Source organism: Apus apus, chromosome 14 (genome assembly GCF_020740795.1).
Source record: "Apus apus isolate bApuApu2 chromosome 14, bApuApu2.pri.cur, whole genome shotgun sequence".
Classification (NCBI taxonomy): Eukaryota; Metazoa; Chordata; class Aves; order Apodiformes; family Apodidae; genus Apus; species Apus apus.
The window spans coordinates 6198136-6222293 of record NC_067295.1 but is presented as its reverse complement, the minus strand read 5'-3'; the positions used below and the strand labels follow the sequence as shown (position 1 = coordinate 6222293).

Here is a 24158-nt window from a genome sequence, read left to right as displayed (position 1 = left end):
GGCAGTTTTAGACACTAATGAACTCTCACCAAAGTGGTGGGTACATAAATGCATTATTCCTAATTGTTCCTTGACCTGCCAATTACAGCTCCTCAGTAGCTGAAACCCTCTTCCTTCATGCAGCTGAAGAGGAACATAGAACTGCAGATCCCCATTTCCACATATTGTTTCTCATCACACAGTATGAGCACTGCAATTTTTGTGGACTTCAAAATCACACAACTTGGTTAATTTCATTACTTTTTAAGGAGGTAAACATGAAAAATCTCCTGTGAACATCAACAGTTCCTTTCTTCATGAGCTGAGAAGTACATAGGCACTAACAGACTATCTAATTTGTTCCAGACATTGCAGCTTTTAGATCTTAAATCCTTTCCCTCAAATCTGTTTGTAATGATTGGTGCTTTGTATCATGTCTAGCCTTAATATTTGTTATCCAAAATTGAAGATGAGGTTCATTTATTCTAGGGAAAATAAGCAGTCTGAAACATAAGGAGTATTTAAATGGAGGTAGTTTTCTCAAATAAAGCCAGTGCTCTACTTGTAGTATGAATGTGCATAAATATACTAATTTGGAGACTGCCTTGAGAACCCAAAAAAAATTTAAGCTGAAAACTCCAAACTTGAAAATTTTCTGTTTCAAATTTCAGAAGGCATCCTTCTGAAATTAGGAAGAACGTTAATGATGGAAGAAATCAAACAAAAAGCAGCCTATGGCATCTAACCATAAAATATCACTAGTTTTAAAATCCAACAGTATTCTTACATGAGCCACCACATCATTTTCATCTTTGTATACACAAATCATATATATAAATATATATATAGACAATTCATGTATCTATAAAAGGGCTTTAAGAAGATTTCACTTACTTTAATAAAAAAATAAATAATATTGTTTTCCACAATATTCATTTATAGCTCCAGATATAACTTTATATAGTAAATACAGAAGCTAAGAAAAACCACTGAGAAGTTTTCATTTTGATTTTGACCATAGCATAGTTTGGCTGCTGTTGTTTTACAAGAAGAAAACCTGAGAATTACTGTAAAGAAAGTTGCTGTGACATTAAATAGAATAGGAAGTTGTTGAGTCTAAAAAAAATATATCTGCCTTAAAAGGGTAGTTCACAGTGCTTTTTAAAGTAAAAAAAATGTGAGGTTATAAGATTAAAAATAATAAACAGGAAGTCATTTTTATATTTAGAAATATGGATTAGAGATTTTTGCAAGACACATACTTTAACAGGTACTTTCAACATCTTTACTGGAAACTATAATTTAAGCTCTGCCAGCGACTTTTTGGGCATACGTTCACATTTGTCTGAGCAGAAAAGCTTCTGGTAGACAACTGACCTCTAAAACTTCAAACCTGGTGCCATCATCTACCTGATGTATCCATCTGCAGCACCAGGTCATGAGTTAGCCATGCTCCTCAACCCTGAAGTGCTAAGACTGCAACTGGTAACACTATAATTGCCAATGCCAGCTTTGGCCAAAGTGCCCCTGCTTTGTGGCATACACTGCACGAGAAGAAAACCCCAAGTTCTCCAAGACTGTCTTTTTTCTGATTTCTAAAAACCTTTGTTTTATGTATGAAAATTTGTGCCCTTCTGCCTGAGCCCACAGTCCATGTTGAGCATGCTCGCCCATGGAAGGGTCTTCTTTGGGGATTTCAGAAAGTCTTCTTTGGCTGTTCATAGAACTACCAAGAAGGAAATATGGGGGCAATTTATTGTATGCTAACATTTATTTATACCCTAAGAAAGTGTAAGTATTGAGGAAACATTTTTATATTTAAAAATATTTTATTGTGCCTCCAGTTTGACTGATTACTTTTAAGGGAAAACATTAGAACGCTCTTCCTTACTCCTTGCCTTACTTGCTCCTTTGCCTATTGCAAAACTCTAACAGCAAATTACTTTTAAATTTGTGTGTTTTTAAAACTCAAAATGTCACACATTGGTTTTGTTCGTTTGTTGTAGGTTGGTTTGTTAGTTGGTTCTGTTTGGGTTTGGTTGAACAGTTGATAGTTTATAATTTTTTTACTTTTACCTTCACCTTCTCCCAGGCGATGGCAATTTTATGATGGCAGCTGTGACCTCCATTACACGTATCTTTGCACTTGTATGGCAAAACCTGGGTGCTTACCAGTCATGATGTTCTCAGAATAAATTGCTCCTGGAATCCAGCAGTCCTGGTAAAGCTGCCACTTGTGTGCAGGTCAGGGAAATGCTGAAGGCAAACAGCCTGGCCAGGGGTTAAAGCCTCCATGCATATGCCAACACCAGCAGAAAATGGCTTGAAGCTTTAAGTCTCGGGGTTAATTGTCTACTCTCCAAGTCACTTTTTTTTTTCATGTAGAAGGGTGGAAACATGCCAAAAAACTCTCTGGCAAGGCTTAAATGAACTACAGCTCACTTATTAGTGGTCTGGATTTTCTTCAGACAGTAAGTATTTTAGCACTGCTGCCCAGAAAGTGGAAGAATACTTTCTGAGGAGCACTGTTATGGTGTGACAGTGCAGACCCATGGGGTCTGGGAGCTGCTACCTTGCACAGAGGCAGGTTCCATTGCAAGGTAACCTGCTCCTGTACCAGGCTCTGTGTCCTGGTACAGACTTTCTTCTGGGGGGTGGAAATGGGATCTCCTCCCTGCAGCCTCCCAGCAAAGGCAGTTAATGCAAGTGACTTCTGTAGCTACCAGGGCATAGTTGCAACCTGCTCCCAGATGAGCAGATGTTTCTTGCACCTTCCTCAGTATCTTGCAAAGGAATTCAGTGTGTTTTGGCTGAAGATACGGGGACGACTTAGGAAGAGAGAGCACCCAGCTCAGGAGATGGGGAGAGCAGTGATTAGGTGAAGCAGGATGAAGGGGACAGCATGAGAGTTGGTCACAGAAGAGTTTTGCAAGACTCAGGGGGCCAGAAGCTTTGGTTGACCCTGAAATAAGCTCCATCCAAATCAAATCTCTTACATATTCTCAGGGTGTATTTACCTCACAGGTCATGTCAGAAAACTGCCCATAAGCCTGTCTAAGAAGTGTCAGGATGACATGGTTGTAGATCTGTCCTTTTTGAACTGTCCTAGAAGCTATAGCTGATCTTGGCAATTAGAGGAGTAGGGGTTGTGAATGCTCGTGAAATTGAAGTTGCAGTCTACCCAAATAAACCCAGTTATTTAATTAATTCCTTAGAAAATCTGCTGTTGCAAGTCTCACAGACCAGGCAGGACAAATTTATGTCCTATATCATACCTAAGTGACTGGAGGACTGCAAACTACTTAGAATACAAATAAAACTTCTGCCTTCAAGTCTAGCAGTGCAAAATACAGCTGTGCACTATGCTCTTCTTTTAGCTTTAAAGCAGTGAGTCCCACTGGAGTCAATAGAATTGCTCATGTGCTTAAAGGAGGATTGGTGCTTGGCTTGTCAAATCAGGGGTCTAGGATAAAATTTTCAAAAGCATCTCTCCAGCTTAAGAGCTTACATGTAATTCATGGCGGTGGCATTCAGGCCATTTAGTCACTCAGGTAGTTTTTCAAATTTTACCCCAAATCCTACCTCGGAAGCCTCACAGGTCTCCAGATTGCCCTGGGAAATATAAGATTATACTTTCATAAGCTCAAAAAATGATTAATTAAAAAATTATCTGGGCACATGTCCCTTCTTGGATCATTTATGTTCAAGATTATTTTTTAATTTCAACTTGCCACAAAAACAAGAAGAATCTCTGATATACAAGTAACAAGATGCAGTTTCTGAGTAGATGTCAGGATACAGCTGTCAAGGAAACTAAGATGCCATCTTACCTGACAGAGAATACAGCAACTGCTGCTCTAAACAAGTCCTCAACACTTGCAGAGCCAGGACCCACTTGGCCATTAGTGGCAACCAACAGTAACAGGAAATCCACAACCAACCTCGTGCAGTGGCTTCACAAGCAGACAAAAAGCTGGCTTGGCACTGGACATTTATTTTCCCCATTTTGTCACTGCTTTGTCAGAGTGTGTACATATTGAAGATTATCTTTTTTGCAAATATTTGCAAGGATTTTGCTGACAGTTTTCTCCTGCCATTTGGTCCCCTACTGTCCCTGAGCCAGATGCTGAAGAAAACTTCCCTAAAGGTTTTGAGCAAGGACAAATCATTTTTAAAGAGGATTAATCTATAACTTCAATAGGTGCATTTGCCTGTTTTTGTGGGTCTGATTCAAAGCCAGTGAACTCATTAAGCTTAGAATCAGGCCCTAACCAATTATTTTAAAACTGACTTTTAGAGCTGTTCTATAAATACCTCTCTTTTATTTTCTGGCCCCGTGGATGTGGCAATGTTTGCTAAGGAGAGGTATGTCTGATAGGAACAGTGAGTCAGACGGATTTCCTGAGGAGCAACTTCCAGAGGCAGAGGCAACATGTGAGGTTTCTCAGTTCCCAACAATACCAATTAGATGGTCTCCTGACACAAGCAGACTGCTAAAAAAGAAATAACTTTCACTAAAATAACTGTATGTCTCCTGCCCAGATTGAAAATAAATCACTTTCTTCTTTAAATATGCCAAACAAAACTCATCTGGGCATCCAAAGAGCAACATGGCTAATGAGCCAGCCCGTCCTGTCTGACAGCTGGGGATATGTAAGGTGTGTGGAGAAAATTCAGTCAAAAGAGGAACTTGCTTCAAAACTGCAAAAGGATAGGTTTTATAGGGGTTAAAAACTATAAGAGATTATAGATTATTATTTGGAAGGCAGTTCAGAAAGAAGCTTCTTTTCAAAGACTTGCTGATTAAACCACTGCATACTCCTGTAACCATTTTGTGGTCTAACAGATCACTTTACACTTATAATAATCCCTGCTTTATTAATATGCTGCATTGTTCGTATATTTGGACCTAATTTTAAAAGCAAATTAAGGTTTCTAAGATGAAACTTACTGCCTCAGGCTGTATCTCAATTTGGGTAAAAAAAAAACCAAACAAACAACAACAAAAACCCAAAAACCAACACATGAGCTAAGCTAACTGATTAAAGAAAATATTTTCCTTATGGTTGATCTGAACCCTCGGGTGCATTCCAGCATGGTGGCCTGCTCTGCCAAAGACTGCACACCTCCAGGTGTGGTTAGGGTTCTGCAGATAATGTCATCTGCTTGGTTTTGATACCATATTTTCCTGCTTGGAATGGACAAAAAAGCTAGGACGTAAAACATGCCAATTATTAAATTACTCGCGAATGACTTAGCACAACAAAAGCAAGGGAATGAGACCAATCCTGTGAAATCTGTTGCAAGAAAAAGGAGACAGAACCACAGCACGTGGCTGGATCAAGCTCTGTGCCAGAGCATGTAATGTTATTATGTAGATTAAAAATAAATATTATACTGTAAGTGTGTACTTACGTCCACCTCGCCTTGGTCAATCACATAAAAGTTGTCTCCTTCATCACCTGGAAGCAAAATACAAAAGGTGATTGTTTCCTGAAGGTCTGCTAAACTATTCAATGACTTCCTGTTTCCAGATTTAATCCTGTACATATTTGCACAGGTTTGTGCACCAGATTACTCACAGAGAGATTCATTTTCTGAAACATCCTTGCCTACTTGCCTTCATAAATAAAAATATCGCTATGATTTCTTCCTGTTAATATCTTTCAATTGCATTAACTTATCTCCTTTGATTGATTCTACGCTTCATTCAGTGTAAACACACAAGAGGCTTTAATATAGCCTGAGGGCAATGAAGTCCTCCACAACATGCTACACAAGTAAGTTGCCGAGTGTGATAACTATGATACAGCACAATGAGGTGTTGAATATTCCCAACAACCAAGAAAATATTTTCCATCTCTAATTGCCCTCAGCTAGCCTGTGCCAGCCTTATGGATTCTGAGTTGTGCTTTGCTTTCTGACTATCTTCAGTTAAGGAATGAATATTTTAATTTGCAGTGATATTCACCTACATTTAACTGTAGCACTTTGAAACCCTGGAGATCTACCAGTGTGGTTTTGTAGACCTCTGTAACTTGTAGCAAAAGACCTGCATCTGTGAACTTATGATGTAGCTGCACACTTAGGTGCTATAGGAATATGGTTATTCTTCCCATTAAATATCAAATGAATTGTACAATCTCTGCAAACATAAAAGGAAAAAAAAAACCAAACAAACAAGGGGAAGAATTACCCTGTTGTATGACTGTTTCTCCTGCAATGTGTGTGACGGGGAACATGGCATCGAATATGTCACTAGAAAAGAAGAGACATTTATTAATGAATCAGACCTATTTCTTATCTAGCCAGTAGACCTACCTTTGTGGTTTAATTTAGCCTTCATTAAGAGATTTTTCAGAAAAAAAGGAAAAGGAAAATGTTAGTTTTAACTGGAAAATTAGTTCCTACTTGGCAAGAGATCAAAATAACTAGTTTGGCACAAGCTGTGGTTTAAAACTAAGTGAGGCTGTGATTCAGTGCATGCTATTTTGAAAGAACTCCTGAATTATATGCATATAAGCCACTTCTTATAGCACTGCACAAACTAGCCAGCTCCAGTATTTTACTGTCTAAGCAGACAGATTTCAGATTTTCTGCTGCAATCAGGATGTGTCCCAGCAGTAATTGCAAGATGCCTAAACGGGAGCTCTCCTCCTCTGAACATCTGGCCTCACATTTACAAGCAAAACCTGTTCCACAACACAGAGCACATTTGGAGAGGTAGGTGGCTCTGAATTAATGTAGCATAACAGCTGGCAAGAGATTGCACTCCTAGTGCAGAAGAGGCCAAACTCTGAAAATCTGGAGTTACTTGGGAGAAGGGAATTTGACCAATGCTGCAGAAAAAGGGAAGCTGCAGAAGAGCCTCATGCTCGTTAATCAGGGCTGCATGACACACCTTACTGTGTCTCCAGCAGACTGTCCCACTGCCTTAAAAGGCCAGGCAGAGCAGTGAGGACGGGAACGCACCCTGCACCAACACTTTGGGCAACTTGCCCGAATCCAGTCCTTTGTTTATTGAGGGAGACAGCAGGCTCCCTGGAGCCAGGGCTTCCTTTCCCCACATCAGGTTTTGGGGAACTTATTTTCAGAAGCATGAGCAGCACCAAAACGGGCGCTCCCCACCTCTCTTCCCCTTCCTATGCATCAGCCTCAAGGGCTAACGGAAATAGCTCCCCGACACAAACAAAAGGCAGCAAGGAGGAATTGTTAACTAGTCTTTTCCCTGGTCCAGTCTAGGAATGGTCCATCCAAGGTCCTCTGATGACAGTGGTGAGAAAAACAATTCAGCCTGGAATGGAGCAAAGTCCTCATAGTCATAAAAGAGTGCAAACAGTGAAGAAACCTAAAATTTTCATCAAAATAGCCAGATGCTACATTTCAATGCCTTATATGGGAAATGCATATTGTAAAATCCCATTATTAGCTTATTTCCTGTTCAACAGTTCCAGAATTTATTCAGACTTAATTCTAGGAAATGTTTCACTTCTAAGTTCAAATTGGTCATGTCTTTCCTCTTCAGCAGCCAGAAAGTTTTTGCTCAGAATCACAGGTCTGCGTCAGCATCACTTGTAGAAGGATGGGGGATTTCAAACCAAGAACCTCCTGCTGCTCTGCAGGACCTGCAAGGGATGCTTAGCCCATGACCTGTAATAAAATGATCGATTTTACCATATATCTTGTTGTTTCATCAGGCCCATCCTGTGCTATTTCTGCTCATATTCAGTAAATAACTCCTGGTCGAAAGCCTGCTCAGAGGCTCTAAAGGAGAAACCTCTTTCTCACCTCATTCTGAGCACTAATACAAGGACCTATAATAAATTATTCTGAAAAATGTATGCATTTCTCCAGTTCAAGGGACTTCTCTGTTGGCAGAAAACAAGCATCTGTTTGGTGCAGGATGTGGAGCTGGTCCCTGTGCCAACCCTCAGTACCTTCAGCCTAAAAAGAATGGGAGTCGAGGTTCAGATGGGATGGGGGAAGTACCACCATGGGCAGTGCCAGCAAGAATGGCCTCTGAGAGACTTTATGTCCATGGGGCAAGTGGCTTCTGCTCAGTGGCTCTGGGACATGGTAATTGTGTATAGCAGAGGTTCATTTGCCTCCCTTGGTTTCCCCTTGGTTGTGCCTTGGCACCTGAGTGAGCTTGAAGAACAGTCCTGCAGCCTGCAGAAGAGTTGCTTGGGCAAAAGGCACTCCATGGGGCAGAGAGTCTTCAACATGATACATCCAAAACCAGGCACAGTACTGTGACTACCAATAACCAAACTAAAATATGACTGTTTGAACAAACTTGGAAACTTTTTTTTCTTAATTGGGCACAAAAAGTGCCCAATAAATTATGTATAGCAGTGCACCATTCTCCAAAATGTTCCACATCTCATTTCTACACCACCTTTCAGTTTTATAAAAGAAATTTCTTTAAAACTCACAGATTAAAACTCTGAGCTGACAGTGTAATGAACCCAAAGTCTATTAGCAGCAACAGCAGCTTTACACTAATATTTACAGCCTAGCAAAATATTAGTGTAAGTATTCTAACATCACATACATTATGTGTTTCAGCAAAGTCTTCATCTTATTAAATTAACTCTTGGATTTTGAAAGAGACTTTTGAAGACCTGTCATCAAACATCAACCTGAACTACATATAAATACACAGAGACACGAGATACACAAAGCCATGGGGGTGCCAGTTTGAAAATGAAACAAGGGCATATATTTGATAAATAAATACAAGTGACCAATAATATCATGACTGTCACTGGAAACACATCATTATGATTCTTTTCTTCTAGGGAACTATTGTTCTTAATTGATACAGGCCAAGATCTCTCAAAGTGATTAATGAGTCAGTGTGTTTCTGCTTGTGGATGCTCAGTTTGAGATTCATCCAATAGACTCAGATCTCAGATGATACAGATCAGCAGGCAGCCTCAAATTTTCTCAATCTACAAGTCTGACAGGCCAAAACTAGGACATTCAGAACATCACCACAGAAAACTGCCCTTCTGGAAATTATCATCTCCTACAGTACTAAATGCTTAATGTCCCTGTATGAAATCTGGCTTTTGATTTAATTCAGATTAATGTAGATTCCATTTTGAATATTTTCTTATTGCCTTTATTCACAGTGTCTGAAACAAACACAAGAATGTCCCAAGGATCAACATGCCAAAATACTTTGAAAATTTGAAAAATTTGTTCCTGACCCAAGCCAAAATCTGAAGCTAAAAGAAGCAGGCACATTTTCCACATCCCCAGTAAAGGTCTGATGCTCCATATTCAGCTTCAGCCATGTGCCCTGGGTCAGATAAAACAAGCAAATCTTTAAATACTGAATGAGTTAAGAAGTGGCACTCACTAAAGGCAAATAATATGGCCTTGGCCAAAAATATGGCCTGTTGTTTTTTTCCTCTACCATGCATCAGTTATTGAGTCATTCAAAATCACCTTCTGACCCTTACAGTAAAAAAATCCCTTGCAAATACAGTGCTGCAACATCTCACCATCAGGCAAAGATTGCAGCCATGTTCTTCTACAGCTCTGTAAAAGCAGATAGCTGTATTTCTTGGGTTTGAAGGTTTTGTTAAATAATTAGGGCCAGACACACACATACAGATTCCTAACAACCCATTTTTTTTTCCAAGGACAAGCTATTCCAGTGTAAACAGAAAGCCAGAAAATCAGTAGTTAAGTCTTCACTCAGTGCTGAACTACCACGATTTCATCTTCTGTCTGAGCTGCAGCACCAAGAACACAGAAGCCTCTGTCTTCTGCCCCTGCACCAGCCATTTAACTGTTGTCTCTGCGCATGCCAGCTGATAGAGAGAGGGCCTGATTTTTTTTGCTAGGATTTTTATGATTGTGCTGTAAAGGAGAACTTTTTCCTTTTTTTTTTTGTTGAAAAAGTATCATTTACACCACTTCCAGATGACTTATTCAGGTGGTGGAAGAAGAAAATAGGGCACTAGTTCCTCTCTTTCAGCTGCTGTTCCAAGAAACTGCAACCATGAGAGATGAACAACAGCACCCAGCACATCCCCAGGTCAGCAGCAGTACTTGGAGGGCTCTTTCTCACCCTTTCCAGAGCCAAAACTCATAACAGGCTCTGCAATTTTTTCCACAGCTTCCCTGTCTACTTCCAGTGGATCCGTATCTGGTTACTCATGGCACTTGGAGTCACACATTTGCTCCAACCAGAAGGGATCAAGGCCACTTTTTGGCTTGGAAGTGTAGTTGCAGCTGGGACTACATGCACCTGAATATCCACATTTGGTTCCAAAGGGAGACACTAGCAGGACATTATTAATGTTTTCCAGGAGGAATTCTGTATGTTTTATTCTTTGCAACTTCTTTAGAAAAGGTTGCAAGCAGCATGGAACCTCCAGAGAGCAGTTAACCAGTCCAACAAAGTGAAACCTAGAAATGCATTTAGACATGAAATCTCTATCTATTCGATAAAAAAATACCAGCTGTCTTCTTAGGGAATATCAACATTTAAAAGACTTTTTTTCTAAAAGGTCAAAGATATCAAAGGCTTGCAACAAGTTTTAACACATAAAGTGTCTTCTCTGAGTGTACAGAATTGCAAACAACTGCAGTCAGACCTTAAATTGCAGGGGATGCTCCTCTGCTGTCTGTCAGCTGCAATGGCTTCTGCCCACCTGTCCAGGTTCCTTTTCATGCAAAGAAGGAAAACCCCACTCCAATCAATGTGGCTGCAGCTATTTAGACCAACAAAGGGTCTGTCACGGTGATTGCAAAGTAAATGTGATTAAACACTTTGCTGATTTAATTCAGTAGCATTTTAATAGACCTCATTTGCCAAGACACAAATGATTGTGCAAAGATGAAGCCAGTAGAGAGGGCAGGGTCAAGGGGTTCTCTTTCTCATGAGAAAAAGTGAGTGATAAAAATAAATTAAATCATCTGCTTTTACACTGAGGCTGCTTGGAGTTGATGCAGAATATGAGACAGACAAAAAAAAAATAAGTGCCCTGTAGGTAACAGAGCACTGGGGATGGGCAACTGAGAAGAAGCTTGTTAAAACAAAGCGAGAGAAGGAGGAATCCAAGCACTTTCAAAACCAGACCATGGCAATGGCCAAAATAGGGAAACTATGTAAGACAATTTATCAGTTTCACAATCAGATTTCTTTCCAGCCCTTGCTGTGCTGAATGCATTGCAGGAAAGGAAAAATGGAAGAGACAAAATGTATACGTGTTAGGCAAAAATGGAAAATCCTCGTTATACCCGTCGGTTATAATTTGTCAGAGTTCAATCAGAACAATTTTGTTGTGCAGACAGACTCAGAAAGCCTTCAATGTGTGTTTTATAGAGAGTTTTTTTCTTCTGCTGCTATCTCTCTAGCAAAACAAAGCAAGCCCTGTATTGTTGAGGGTAGCTTTAAAAGATATGTTGCAGCTCTGGCACAATTCAACAAAGGCAAGCCACATTTTCTAGGAGTGAGACTGCCCTAGCAGGAGGATGCCAGTGTTTTAAACCTCTCCTACTGACATACCTTTACAGTTTAAAAAACATAATTGATAGTAACTCTGCCTTTCTTAGCTATAGCTGTTATATCTGGGTCCTATTTTAAGATCTGTGAAGTGGAGGGGGGGGGGGGGTCTCTTCTCATGTATGTCTAATATTTTCGTATGATTCATTTCCTGAAAAGATAACAACTTTCTAGCAATTGTTCTAACAACTGCTTCTCCTGCTCCATAAGGGTGAATTTAAACCAGATGACTGGCTTCAGTAGCATCTATGTAATGATGGAATAAATGCAGTGCTTCACCACTGAATAAAATGCAAGGGTCTGTGCTATATGTAACTGTAAGGCTTTGATCCATGATCTTTGTTCCTAGGAAGGCTGCATGTCATTGCTGATGTACAGCACTTAAACTACCAAGAAACAATTGCTATTATTTACTGACTATTGAGAATAAAAGCAATGCACGCAGGTGAAAGAAAAGATTCCTTTTCAGAGGTGTTTAAAACTAACAGCCTGGAGCTTACAATCGAACATGTGGTGTCACAGGCATGTACTTAAGAGGGAGAATCAGTGCTGAAGCCTTAATGAGAACATTACCCATCTACTTCTGTTTGGGTTTTTGTCCTGTTAGGACAGCAAGAAATGAATTACAGTAGCATACAAAGCTATTAACAATTGAGAATACTGAATAACTTCAGTATAATGGCCAGTGTTTAGGTATTATTACAATTGAGACATATATTAATTATTGTAATGACCATATAAGTCTTTGAAATTGGACATGAGAAGACATTCTGAATGGCAAGTCAAAATTAAAGTCCATGTCTAATTCCATGACATTTATTGTCACAATTCACATAACTAACAGGCATGTGAAACAGAAAGAAGTAAAAAAAAATGGTTGTCTTCTATTTCTGTGAAGTATTTCCATTTTTACTCTTTTATGAAGTATTTTCATAGGTTCCTTGCTAATTACACTGAATGAACCAAGTGAAATTTTATGAGCAGAGTCCCAACTCATTTCACAGACTCTATACATCTACATGTCAATGGTTCACATCATCTTCAACATGTTAACAAGAGCTTTCAAAGAGAAAGAGCATGTGCAGAGACCCTCATCTGGAAAACAATCTGCCATGGCCAACTGCAATAAGAAGGTGGCCCTCTAAAAAGGGGCCAAGCTGCATACAGGGCAGTTCTCCAGAGTCTCTCACCACAGACCAGTTCCATACACTTTCATAATTTGTAGTTCAAGGACAACTGCAGACTAGGCTGTACCTACAGGAGTGTAGCCAGCAGGTTGAAAGAATTGATTATTTCCCTCTGTTCAGCCCCTGGAGTACCATATTGAGTCTTGGACTCCCCCATAAAAGAAAGACATTGACAAACTGGAGCCAATACTTTTTGGCCTTCAAAATGGTCCAAGGCCTGAAGCATCCAGAAAGTGGAGAGATGGCTGGAGAACTGTGTTAATTAGTACTTTTAAAAAGAAGATCAGGAGGATCTTATTGCTGTCTACAAGTGTTTAATGAGAAGACTGAGCCAGAATCTTAGAGCTGCACAGCAGAAGGGTGTTAAGGCAACAGGCACAAATGGGAACAGAGGAAAATCCCACCTGATATTTAAAAAAATAAATAAAACAACTATGAGGGTGGTCAAACACTGGAAGAGAGGCCCAGGGAAGGGGGTTGTTTCAAAACTCAAGTGGGCAAGGCTCTTGGTTAGTGCAGCCAACTCTGACCAGACCTGCTTTGAGCAGGAGGTCCTAGTAGGGATATCTGGAAGCACCTTCCACCCGCCAGGAGCCCAGGGTTTGGCACCGAGCTTCTCCCAGTGGGAGAGATGAGGTGGTCCTGTGCTCAGCCATAGACACCAGGGAGGCAGGGGAGCATGAGTCAGGAGGCCAGCTGGAGGAAATCCCATGCATAATGCATGGAAAATATGCTCCCCATGTACTGATGGAGAAAGATCTGCACAGTATGCATGAAGAATTGCAGCAAGGCTGTATCCCCACTTCACAGCACTAATATCTCTGCTCATCAACAAAGTTTATGCACACCAGGAGGCCTTGATTAGAAATTGGATAAATTGGTGGGGATTTTTTTAGGAAGGAAAAAAAAAAAAAAAAAAAAGGTAAAACCCAGTTGAATAAACTGAATTTTCTTGTGGAAACTGGCTGATGTAATTTTCCACGTAAAATGCTTTTTAAAGTTTAAAAAGTAATCTAAATGTCCTACTGTGACATCTTCAGAGGATCTGCTTTTCACTGTTACCTCAGAATTAGGCTTCTTGGTAAAAGGTTAAAATCAAAATAAGACATTGTTGTTGAAAATTACATTCCAATGAAACTTAATCATGCTTGCTTGCTTGTTTTCTGTTTGTGAGCAGAGATGAAGAGAGTTTGATCTTGGAACTAAAATTCAAGATGGGGAAAAAATTTATAGGCCGAAAGAAAAACAAACAAGGAAAAAAATAACAGGAACTTGAGTCAATACACTTTCTACTTGGTTACAAAGTACAAGAAGATGTATATATACACAGATAAGAGAAGCACACATACTAGACTGCACAGGCTTCTTTCTGTTTGAGTACATATAGGACAGAGAACAGGAACTCTTTCTTTAGCCAGCAGGTGCTGGACTCTAAGGTAAAGATAGAGACATTTATGGAGGTTATATATGATCAGGAAGCTGCAAATATGTTATTATTAGAAGCACAGAAGGACACTGCAATGAAGTCAAAGGCATTATTTGCATGCGTTGGCATTGCAGAAGTGACCTGGGGAAACACTCAGCAGAACAACAAACCAAGAACCTCAGCCAAAGCGGGACAAATTCATCACTGGTGCCACCAAAATGAGGTCAGTGTATCTGAGCTGACTGAGGAGAATGATGGCCCTTTAAGTTACAGATAAACATTTATGATTTACATTTTCCACATCATTAATTACTTATCATTTTCTCAAACATTCTGGAGAAGCAATAGCAAATGCCATGCTGAAAAAAAATAAGTCTTTTAACCTAATAACTGAAAGAAAATTGCTCCTGGTAGAACAGAAACACATCACCACCAGAATAATTATCATCCCCAAAACAAATCTCTGTTATAAATATGAAGCAAATTCCACCACTGATAAAGAGTGACCATAACAAATTTCGCATATTTGAACAATTTTTTCCTTCTAGTACTTCTAAATCTCTGCACTCTTTAATTTCAAGCTCCCTCTTCTGGACTATCCCAATGAAGCCAGAGAGTCACTATACACGACTCCTCATCCCAACTTTAGTAACCAGGTGATACAGCTAAAGAAGCCCTTGGTAAATGGCACTGATACTCACAGCTAACCACTGTGTCCCAGTTTCATGGTTACTACTATCTTTGAAAAGATAATAATATATATGCTGAGATTTAAAGAGCTCCCTGAGGTTTGGGTTATAAATGCAATCTCTCAGAGTAGATGATGGAGGTGTTTCTCAACACAGGAACACAGGACATATATCCCTAGGGATATCCCTGTATAGCAATACAGGATGTTATTTTAAATAATAAACTATGATAAAATGTATTTTACAGCTACATAAGTAAATATGAACAAAACCATACTATGTAGATTATCTTACTTTTTGTATTATGCAGTGAAGGGAAATACCTTCCTCACAACAGTAATAGCACCTTTTGTTTTACCTTTGATATTGAGGTAGAGGACATAACTTCATGAAAATGAAACTATGTCTTCTTGCATCCCTATGATTAGCAAACTATTGACAGAGAAAGTTTTATTCTAACTATTCACCCAATTTTTCTACTCAGTCCATATCTACAAACAAGCTCTTGTGGTTGTAGAACTTGGACATAAACACAATTTTAATCTCTTCTCATCATTTGATTTGATTTTACTTTTTTTTTTCACTTTTTGCAAGAATCACTTCTAAGTTTTCTGGAGAAAAGGGAAAATTAAAATGTATTTGATAATTCTGTTTGTTCCTTCAAATCATCCACTCATGGCTCATATGCACTATTTTTATGACTACAGCTAGAAGGCTTGAGTGCCACTATGTGCCTGGCAACTATATCAGCACAAAAATAGATAAGAATTATCAGGTATTAAGTTAAAATCTTTTCCCTTCCATGCCTGGTGACCCTTGCCATTAACATAAAAATCCGGATTCTGCCAGAATGCTAAAGATGCTAATGCTCAAGAATGACAGGACGACAGAGAAGGACAAAATGCTCACTATAAATGCACTTTAGAGGGGGTTTTTAGCATGTTCACATAAAATAGTTTTGTACTTCAGGAAACTCCTAGGGTACTTCTGGCAATATAAGTATGGATACATCGTGCCACTGGAAAAGCTGGGAAGCTACTGGAGCCTGCAGGGCTGTGGTTCCCAAGTCACTCAGCAGCGCGTCGGCTGCGAGTCAGAGGAACCTGTGCTGCAACTGATCAGGCAGTGTTTGACATGCGTCTCCTCTGGCTGACAAGCACAAAACATACAGCTGCAAGCATCTCCCACATCTCGCTTAATTAATTTCCATCCTTGTTGTGTGCTCCCACACCTGGAGATATCAAACAGCTGCGTATAATAAAAACATTTGAACCTGTGTTAGTGGATAGGATTCAATCGCGTTTATAATTGGATCAGTAAATGAAATCATTATAAAATAGCTGATAAAGGTTCTCTAGAATGAGTCAGAATGATTTTTTTAAAGTGTGTAAATCTAGAGTTAAAGAGCTGATGAATAAAATTCATAGCTGACACAAAACCACATGTCCACAAGCACTTGCTTTTCTATTTGCATATCTATTATAGCTCACAGACATGTGCAAACTCATACACCCACATGTTTTCCTTATGTTTTCCCTAAGTTTACCATTATTCCCCTTCATCTCTGATTCACAGCGTTTCTCAGATAGAATCTTTTACAATAAACCGAACTGGAGATAAGATTTCCCTAGACAATAAATAGTTCTCTTGTAGGAGCTTTTTAGTGAACTATCGCAATTAAGCAGCTTCATTTTTTACTCTCCATTAATTCAAAGGAAGAGAAAATCAAGACAGATTAGATCAGGTGATACATGCTTTTTTTCTTAAGTGATCTGTATTTGCAGGGCTCTGAAGAGAAGGGAGCTTTTTAAGCATGAAGAGCTGCTTAAATCTATAGATGCACATACACAGACCTAAGGGCACACTTTCCTCATACCTATGTAAATAAATTCAGACTCAATTATATTACTTTGTTCCATCTTTCTTGATAATTTTCATCCAGATCTTCACTAACCACTAGAATGTACATCAAAGACGTCTTGAAGACCAAGCAATATCACTGGCAGCAACACCTGCTACTTCGAACCTCACAGCACTAATTCCCCAGCAGTTTGCTGTGTTTGAAAAACCTGCCCAGAAAACATGGCACTCATCCCTTCTGCATTCTGCTGCAAAGATGAAAAACATCCAGAGCGCCCAGTCTTAAATTCTGCAACGTAATGTGCACGAGTCTCCTTTTATCTTTGCACGGCGATAGCAAATCTGGAAATCTCAGCTATGCTGGGCTTTCATTAGCACTGCCAGGATGGGAGAGGGGAAAAAGCAGGGTTGTGTGTGCCTTCCTGCATATCTGCAGTACATTTTTTAAATGCCTGGCTGAAAGGGAACATGAAGAATTTGTTGGGCAGGCTGGTGGATCAGTATTAACGCAGACAATTTTGGTCACTCTTAGTCCAAATCTTCAAAGACATTTTGCTTGGCTTTGCTAACTCTCTGTTTGCCTTCATGTCGGTGCCATTTCTGAGCAATCTCTCAGCAGGAAGAATTCTATTTTATGCCATTAAATAAACTGGGACAAACTCAGCCCTGAAACAAATCACAAAAGAAACTTGCAGGAGTACATTATCACACGAGTCATGTTGCTTCCTCCCAACTAAATAACCCTCCCGTTCACAGATTTCTGTTTAATTTGGCCTCTGGCATGACAGAAAGGAATTTTTTGCCCATTTACACAACTCTATGAATCAAATGTTGACAACTGTAAGCTGCTCTTCACTGTGACTTAGAGGCATGCACCAAAAAACAGCCAAGTGCTGTGCTTGCTCTATCAGGTCTCATGCGTAAACCAGCTATGATATGGCCTGTAGCACACAAATCCCTCTGAAAAGAATATGCTTCACAGTTCCTTGTCTCAAAGACTTGATGTATCAGCAGGTATAATTGCTGGGAATCTTGAATCCTGGCTGGGCACACTGCTGTGAACTGCTCCAATACTTGCATCTTAAAATACTCTGCTTGTAAACTGAGAACTGATTTAGGTTTTAAAAATAGTTTTTAAAAATGGGAGATTTTTCTGTTTGTAAAATGTATCTCCACCACTTAAAATATATTTTTAATGTAGGGCAAACAGGCTTTATCAGTGCTGATATAAAATTCCAAAACACAGTAAAGAAATGAAGCAGAAATTTCTATACTAAAGCCCACTTAATAAATCCAATTAAAGGGAATAAATAGGACAAGAGAACAGCTAATTCCTTGTCTTTGCTTCTCTTCAAGGAATATTCATATAAATCCCTAGCCTGACATTTATGCTGTTTCATGTGACAGGGATCAGAACTCTCTATAGCACAACGTTTTTAAACCATTTACCCAGACAGCCTCTTTATAAAGTAATAGAAACCTCTCCACGTTCCCAGTACATTTTGATAGGCTCACAAAGGGTTTAACCCTGCAAGCTTTTATCCCTGTGAACAGTCAGCACTTATACTTGAAATAAAAGGAGTAATTTAATGAAAAGGGGGTGGTAGAATCAGGGATTTGGAGTGAGAACATTCTGGGATGAAGAACATCTCTCTTATCTGTGCTGGTGAAGTGGCTTGTAATCAGAAGTATATTTATGCTTTGTAATGCAATAAGAAGAAGAAGGAAAATTTTGAGCTCACTGCCTGACTTAAGTAACCGTCCTGAATCCTGTAAAAATCTTGCCTTCAGGCTGTTTTATTTTAAACAGAGGGTTTTGTGACTTCTAGACCCACCTCATACGCTTCCTTTCCATGCTACTGTGGCTGGAGGAGGTGAAAGAAGGTCATAGGCATTTAAGCCACACTTTGTATCTCACTTTTTAGGGGGAGGATATCAGGAAGGACCCCATCCATGACTGAAAGGCTTGAGACAATATTTAGATGCAATGCTCATGTCTAAGTACACACCACATCCAGCTCAGAGGCAGGAAAGGGCAATGTCTGTGCATGTTTAGGGGTGACAGCCTGGAGTGACTCACAAAGCAACACTCCAGAATTTGGGACACTTCAGTTTGAATCTAGACTGAGATGGTATCAGCCCAGATTAAATACAATTTAAAAAGAAAACTTGAATAACAGCAGTGCAGAGAAATTTCATCTTGGCAAGGGTCAAAAGAGAGGAGAGGAGGAAGGCAGTGAAAAGTGTTTCTTAAATAGAGGAGATAAAGATGGCAGGAGATAAAAAGGTCGGACTAGGTGGTCTAAAGGTCCCTGCTAACCCTAAACTCAGTGACAGATACAGAAAAGCAAACACTTGATTTCAGGAAGATTTGCTTGTACAAAGAAAGTCTTGAAAAAAGACCAGAAAAGAGCCAGCTATCAAAGCAATGCTTATACCCTGGTAGTAGGAATATGCACTATGAACTGCACAAACATACACTGGTACTATGGGCCACCTCCCTCTCCATTTGGAATAGCAACATGCTCTCACATTCCTGAGATTGCCCTCAAAAAAATGTAGCCCACACTTTTTGCAGCAGTAATATCAGAGGTTATTAAAAAATCTTCAAAGAATAAACAGGTCTGAAAAATTAACTGCCAATGTGCCATAGGATTGGTAACTTTAAGTTGACTTTAAAAAATAGACTAATACATGCAAAGGTCACTAAAATATTCATGTTAATGATGGAGCTGAACACTAAGCAGATATTGACTTCTGTTAAGGTGAACCTCAAGATTTATTGGCCTAAGAGGTAAACATTGACTGAGATAAATCCAAGGTCAATATTTACTACAAAGGACAATAAATCTTGGTGGCCTACGAAACATGAAATAAATAAATATATATGTTATATACATTCATAGATACAAATATATCCACAGATATTTACACAAATGATTTGGACGAATGACCAACAACATAATTTTTTACAGTATATTTTCTTAATTATGCTAGAAAGAACCTACGAACAATTATGAACCAGTGTTAGATACCTCTATTTGCATATGTCAGCACTGATGATATCTAAGGGTGACATTTCTGCTTCTCCAGGTGACTCCGTTTGCCCACTGAGCTGGATGAAAGGTTTCTAAAACTCAAAGGGAAGTCAAGACCTTGAGTGCAAATTAGCTGCCCTTTTTCCATCTTAGCTTGAGAACTCGTGCTTGTAACTTAAGAAGTAGAGTTACATACAGCAAAGTAGTCTGAGTAATTGTCAAGCTCTGGACTTATCAGCCAGAAAGATTTCTGGCAGGGAGCACTTCTGAATTCAGTGCACCTTCATCTAAGGTCAAGTTTCTTCCCACGCAAGGCAAGCACAGGAAGGGAACATGTGGATATTCTGGAAGTGTTTTAACAAGAGGCACTTTTGCTGTAGTTGTGGTCAGTTCTGTATGGGCTCAGAACAAAGACGTATCAATCACACTGAGCAAAATAAATAAATTAAGGCATTGGATGACTTTCAGAGTTATAGGCTTTTTCCTTGAACTAGAAAAGCAAATAAATTTAACAGGAGTGCTGACAAAAGTAGACCTTCTTCCTCCAAACAGTATACAAGATCTAAGCCAAAAGGAAACAGATGACTTTGTGTGTTTGTAGGAAGTGATTAGAGAAGATAGAACTTAATTTATTAAGATGGGAGATGGTGATTCTTTTGTTGATTTTTCAGGTCAAGTGTTAAAACCTTCTGCAAATAAGGCAGTAGATAGACTACAGCTAAGCCTTAATGGTTCAGGAGACTGGGCTTTTTTGATGCTCTAGGTTTTTCTTGTTCTTTGAACCATTGTTTCGGAAAGCCAAGGGAGAGAAATTTGCAGTCCTTTCCTATGCCTGCTGGTGGTCTCCCCTTTGCAAACTGCACCAGCTTGGGCAGTTGGAGGCTGGTTTGGACCAAGAGGTACTTATGTTACAATGCCTAAATCCAACAGGGACAGCTTCCACAGGACTTCTGATTTTTTCCAATGCACCCAGTGGCCAACCAAAAGAAAGAAAAAAAAAAAAAAAAGAAAAAAAAAAAAAAAAGAAAGAAAAAAAGAACAAAGTACTCTAAAAAAAATCTTGCATTCATCTACCAGTCTGACAAGTCTCAGGGAGGAATGTGGTGCTGCACAGGCACTGCTGCCCACTGGATTTGCAGGAAGGAAGAGCAATTAGAAGCACTGGGCAGGAAAAGGCCTGTTAGCACTCTTACCTTTAACTTAATCTTTAATCTCCTCCTATGCCTCCAACTTGTCACCACAGGCATTAATCACCTTGCAGGTCTTATAGTTGTCTCAGGCTCATTTATATTATTTGTTTTAATGGCCTCTCTATGTCATTGGTGTTTGGTGGTGCAGAGTTTTGCCCTTATTTCCTGCTGGCTGTTTTGGGCTATCAAAGAGATGCCGTTTATTTTTACACAGGTTTCCTAAGGCTATAGAATAGCCACAGGTTTCAATGATCATGTCACAGTTGACCTCTATAGAGAGTACTCTGAAACAATCCTTCAAGTGTTATTGCTCCAAATATTTTAGAAGCCTCTGAAGTCCCATTAATATGAACACTTTGTATTTCATTAAATATTATCAATATTCTTAGTAATTCCAGGAATGGCAGAATGGCTGCACTCTTACACAGGATTTATTTCTTAGCTTGGAAAGAAAGGAAAAGTGATTTTCAACTATGCAAAAATTGGAACATGGAAGGAAGATAATAAACTGACAAGCAAAAGACAAAATGCCTTTGTACTCTGTCTTCTAAATCCATATGTCAGGCTAAGTGTTCTCTCGACAGACAGAACTGCTATATAAAACTTATAGCCAAGATTTTCAAAATTAGAAGCCAAAAATCTACATTTATGGGTTTTCAGAAGAACTGATAATTTCAGGATAGTCCTGTTCAGGAAAATATCATGCCAAAATAGACTCATTTAATAAGCACAACTTTAAAATGCTCAGCAAAAGGACTGCTGTCTCCTTTGAGCAGAAGCTGTGTCCAGAACTGGCAGACTTTGTTTCTTGCAAACTATTCAGCCCCATGAGGATGCTCATAAAAGGGACTACCAGTGAATAGTGATAACAACTACAATATTCAGAATATTTACATTTAATGTCAGTTTCACTTTGAAATGGTGCCAAAACTTTCCCCCTTAAAATTTAAGCTCTTTTGCTCCCACTATGGATTCTAAATGCAATACAATATATATTTTATATGGTGAACTCATTTATATGGTGAAGCATTTTATAAGGTAATATATATGAGGAAATAATGAGGAAAGTTTTAGATGAGATTTTAAGAGAAGTAGTGACTCAGTGACCTGCTGGGAGAAGCATGAACCTCTTTGAGTTTGTTTTATAAAATAGAAATATAGATTTCTAAAAATACTGTCTACATCACTAGCACTTTGAGGGGGAGATAGTCTATTAGTTAGTGTTCATAGAATCATAGAATCATAGAATCCTAGGGGTTGGAAGGGACCTCGAAAGATCATCTAGTCCAACCCCCCCGCCAGAGCAGGGTCACCTAGAGTACATCACACAGGAAGGCGTCCAGGCGGGTTTTGAATGTCTCCAGCGAAGGAGACTCCACAACCTCTCTGGGCAGCCTGTTCCAGTGCTCTGTCACTCTTACAGTAAAAAAATTTTTCCTGATATTCATCTTAAACCTCCTATGCTCCAACTTGTATCCATTACTCCTTGTCCTATCACTGGTCTTCACTGAAAAAAGCTTAACTCCATCGCCTTGACACTCACCCTTTACATATTTGTAAACATTGATGAGGTCCCCCCTCAGTCTCCTTTTCTCCAAACTAAAGAGACCCAGCTCCCTCAGCCTTTCCTCATAAGGGAGATGTTCCACTCCCTTAATCATCCTTGTGGCTCTGCGCTGGACTCTTTCAAGCACTTCCCTGTCCTTCTTGAACTGAGGGGCCCAGAACTGGACACAATATTCCAGATGTGGCCTCACCAATGCAGAATAGAGGGGGAGGAGAACCTCTCTTGACCTACTAACCACACCCTTTCTAATACACCCCAGGATGCCATTGGCCTTCTTAGCCACAAGGGCACACTGCTGACTCATGGTCATCCTCCTGTCTACCATGACCCCCAGGTCCCTTTCACCTACACTGCTCTCCAGCAGGTCAGCCCCCAACCTGTACTGGTGCATGGCGTTTTTCTTCCCCAAATGCAAAACTCTACACTTGCCCTTGTTAAACTTCATCAGGTTTTTCCCCGCCCAAGTCTCCAGCCTGTCTAAGTCGAAAACAAAATCTGTTAGAGATCCCAGTCTGAAATTCTTACTCCGATAGGCTCGGGAAGGTGTATTTTTCCTGATGTGAAATCAGGATCACAGCCCAAATGTCTGACCTTTGATTAATCAACTCAGAACAGACTAAAAGGAAAGACCCTTTGTTCATCATCTTTGATGGCTACAGATTGATGTTATCCCATGGTAACCTATGCAGCTATAGATTCACCATTAGTCCAACCTCAGCAATGCCAGCCTTAAAAGCTATTTTAGAAGGCAAGAATAGTGAAAGTCATAGAGGTAGCTGGAAAATGTGACATGCTGCAGTATCTGCTTTCCCCCTTGATTTGGTAACTGATATTGTAGAACAAATAAATCAATCTATTTGTCAGTGAAGCATGTTTGGTGGTATGAGGTAAACAGCTGGTTAAAATGATTAGGAAAAAGAACCCTAATATGTTTAAGAAAATAAGGTAGATTAACAACAGCTGATATTGGAAGTGGAAGAACAAGCCCAGAGGTAATTTTAGCAAGAATATTTCAAGTCCCAGTCTGAAGAAGTGGACATGCTGTGTTCAGAGGTTTTGCACAGAGTATCACAGGAACAAAACTGATGTTTTGATGACCGAGGCAATAAAGGTGGAATGAAATTCAATAATCTAACATGAAAGGCCATGCACATTGAAGTTACAAGAACAATTTCTACTTTGATCTGAATATATTAAATCACTGGATAACTGTGAGCTACCCTTTTTAGCCTTGGCCAAGAGAAAAAAAAAAACAAAACCACCCTGTATCAGTATGAACTGTGTCTCTTCCAAGTGGGCAAGGAAGTGTTAATGCCATGGTAAAAAGCACTTCTGTAGATGATCTCACTTCAATATTGTGCATGATCCTGATCAGCCATGTGCAAATGAAACAAAGAAACAAGATGCATTTGATTCAAAAAGAGGTAGAAAAAAGTACTCAGGGGTGATAAGTGTAATGGAGAGCCTGTATTGTAGAAAACAGACTTTGAATCATTTACAGCGTTAAAACAAGTACACATATCTCTTTAATTTATAAACACATAGAGATGAGAGGCAAGGGTAAGGGTGAACATTGGAGCTGAAAAACAGTTATTTTAACTAATGGACAATGGCATGAAAAATCAACACATATAAACATTTAGTCTGAAATCAGATGCTCTCTTGCCATGGGAACAGTAGTGTTGTGGAGCGGCTTTC

At 39.4% G+C, this 24158-nt stretch overlaps 1 protein-coding gene across 1 annotated transcript in view; it reads right to left on the bottom strand.

The window, feature by feature from the left end:
- Positions 1-24158, bottom strand: part of PRKAR1B (protein kinase cAMP-dependent type I regulatory subunit beta) — a 97210-nt gene that overhangs the window by 34277 nt on the left and 38775 nt on the right. Inside the window, exons 5-6 of the mRNA XM_051632451.1 lie at positions 6176-6237; positions 5395-5441 (exon numbers count right to left, since the gene is read on the bottom strand). Of these exons, the coding sequence (XP_051488411.1) occupies positions 5395-5441; positions 6176-6237 (109 nt within the window). The remainder of the gene's footprint in view (positions 1-5394; positions 5442-6175; positions 6238-24158) is intronic.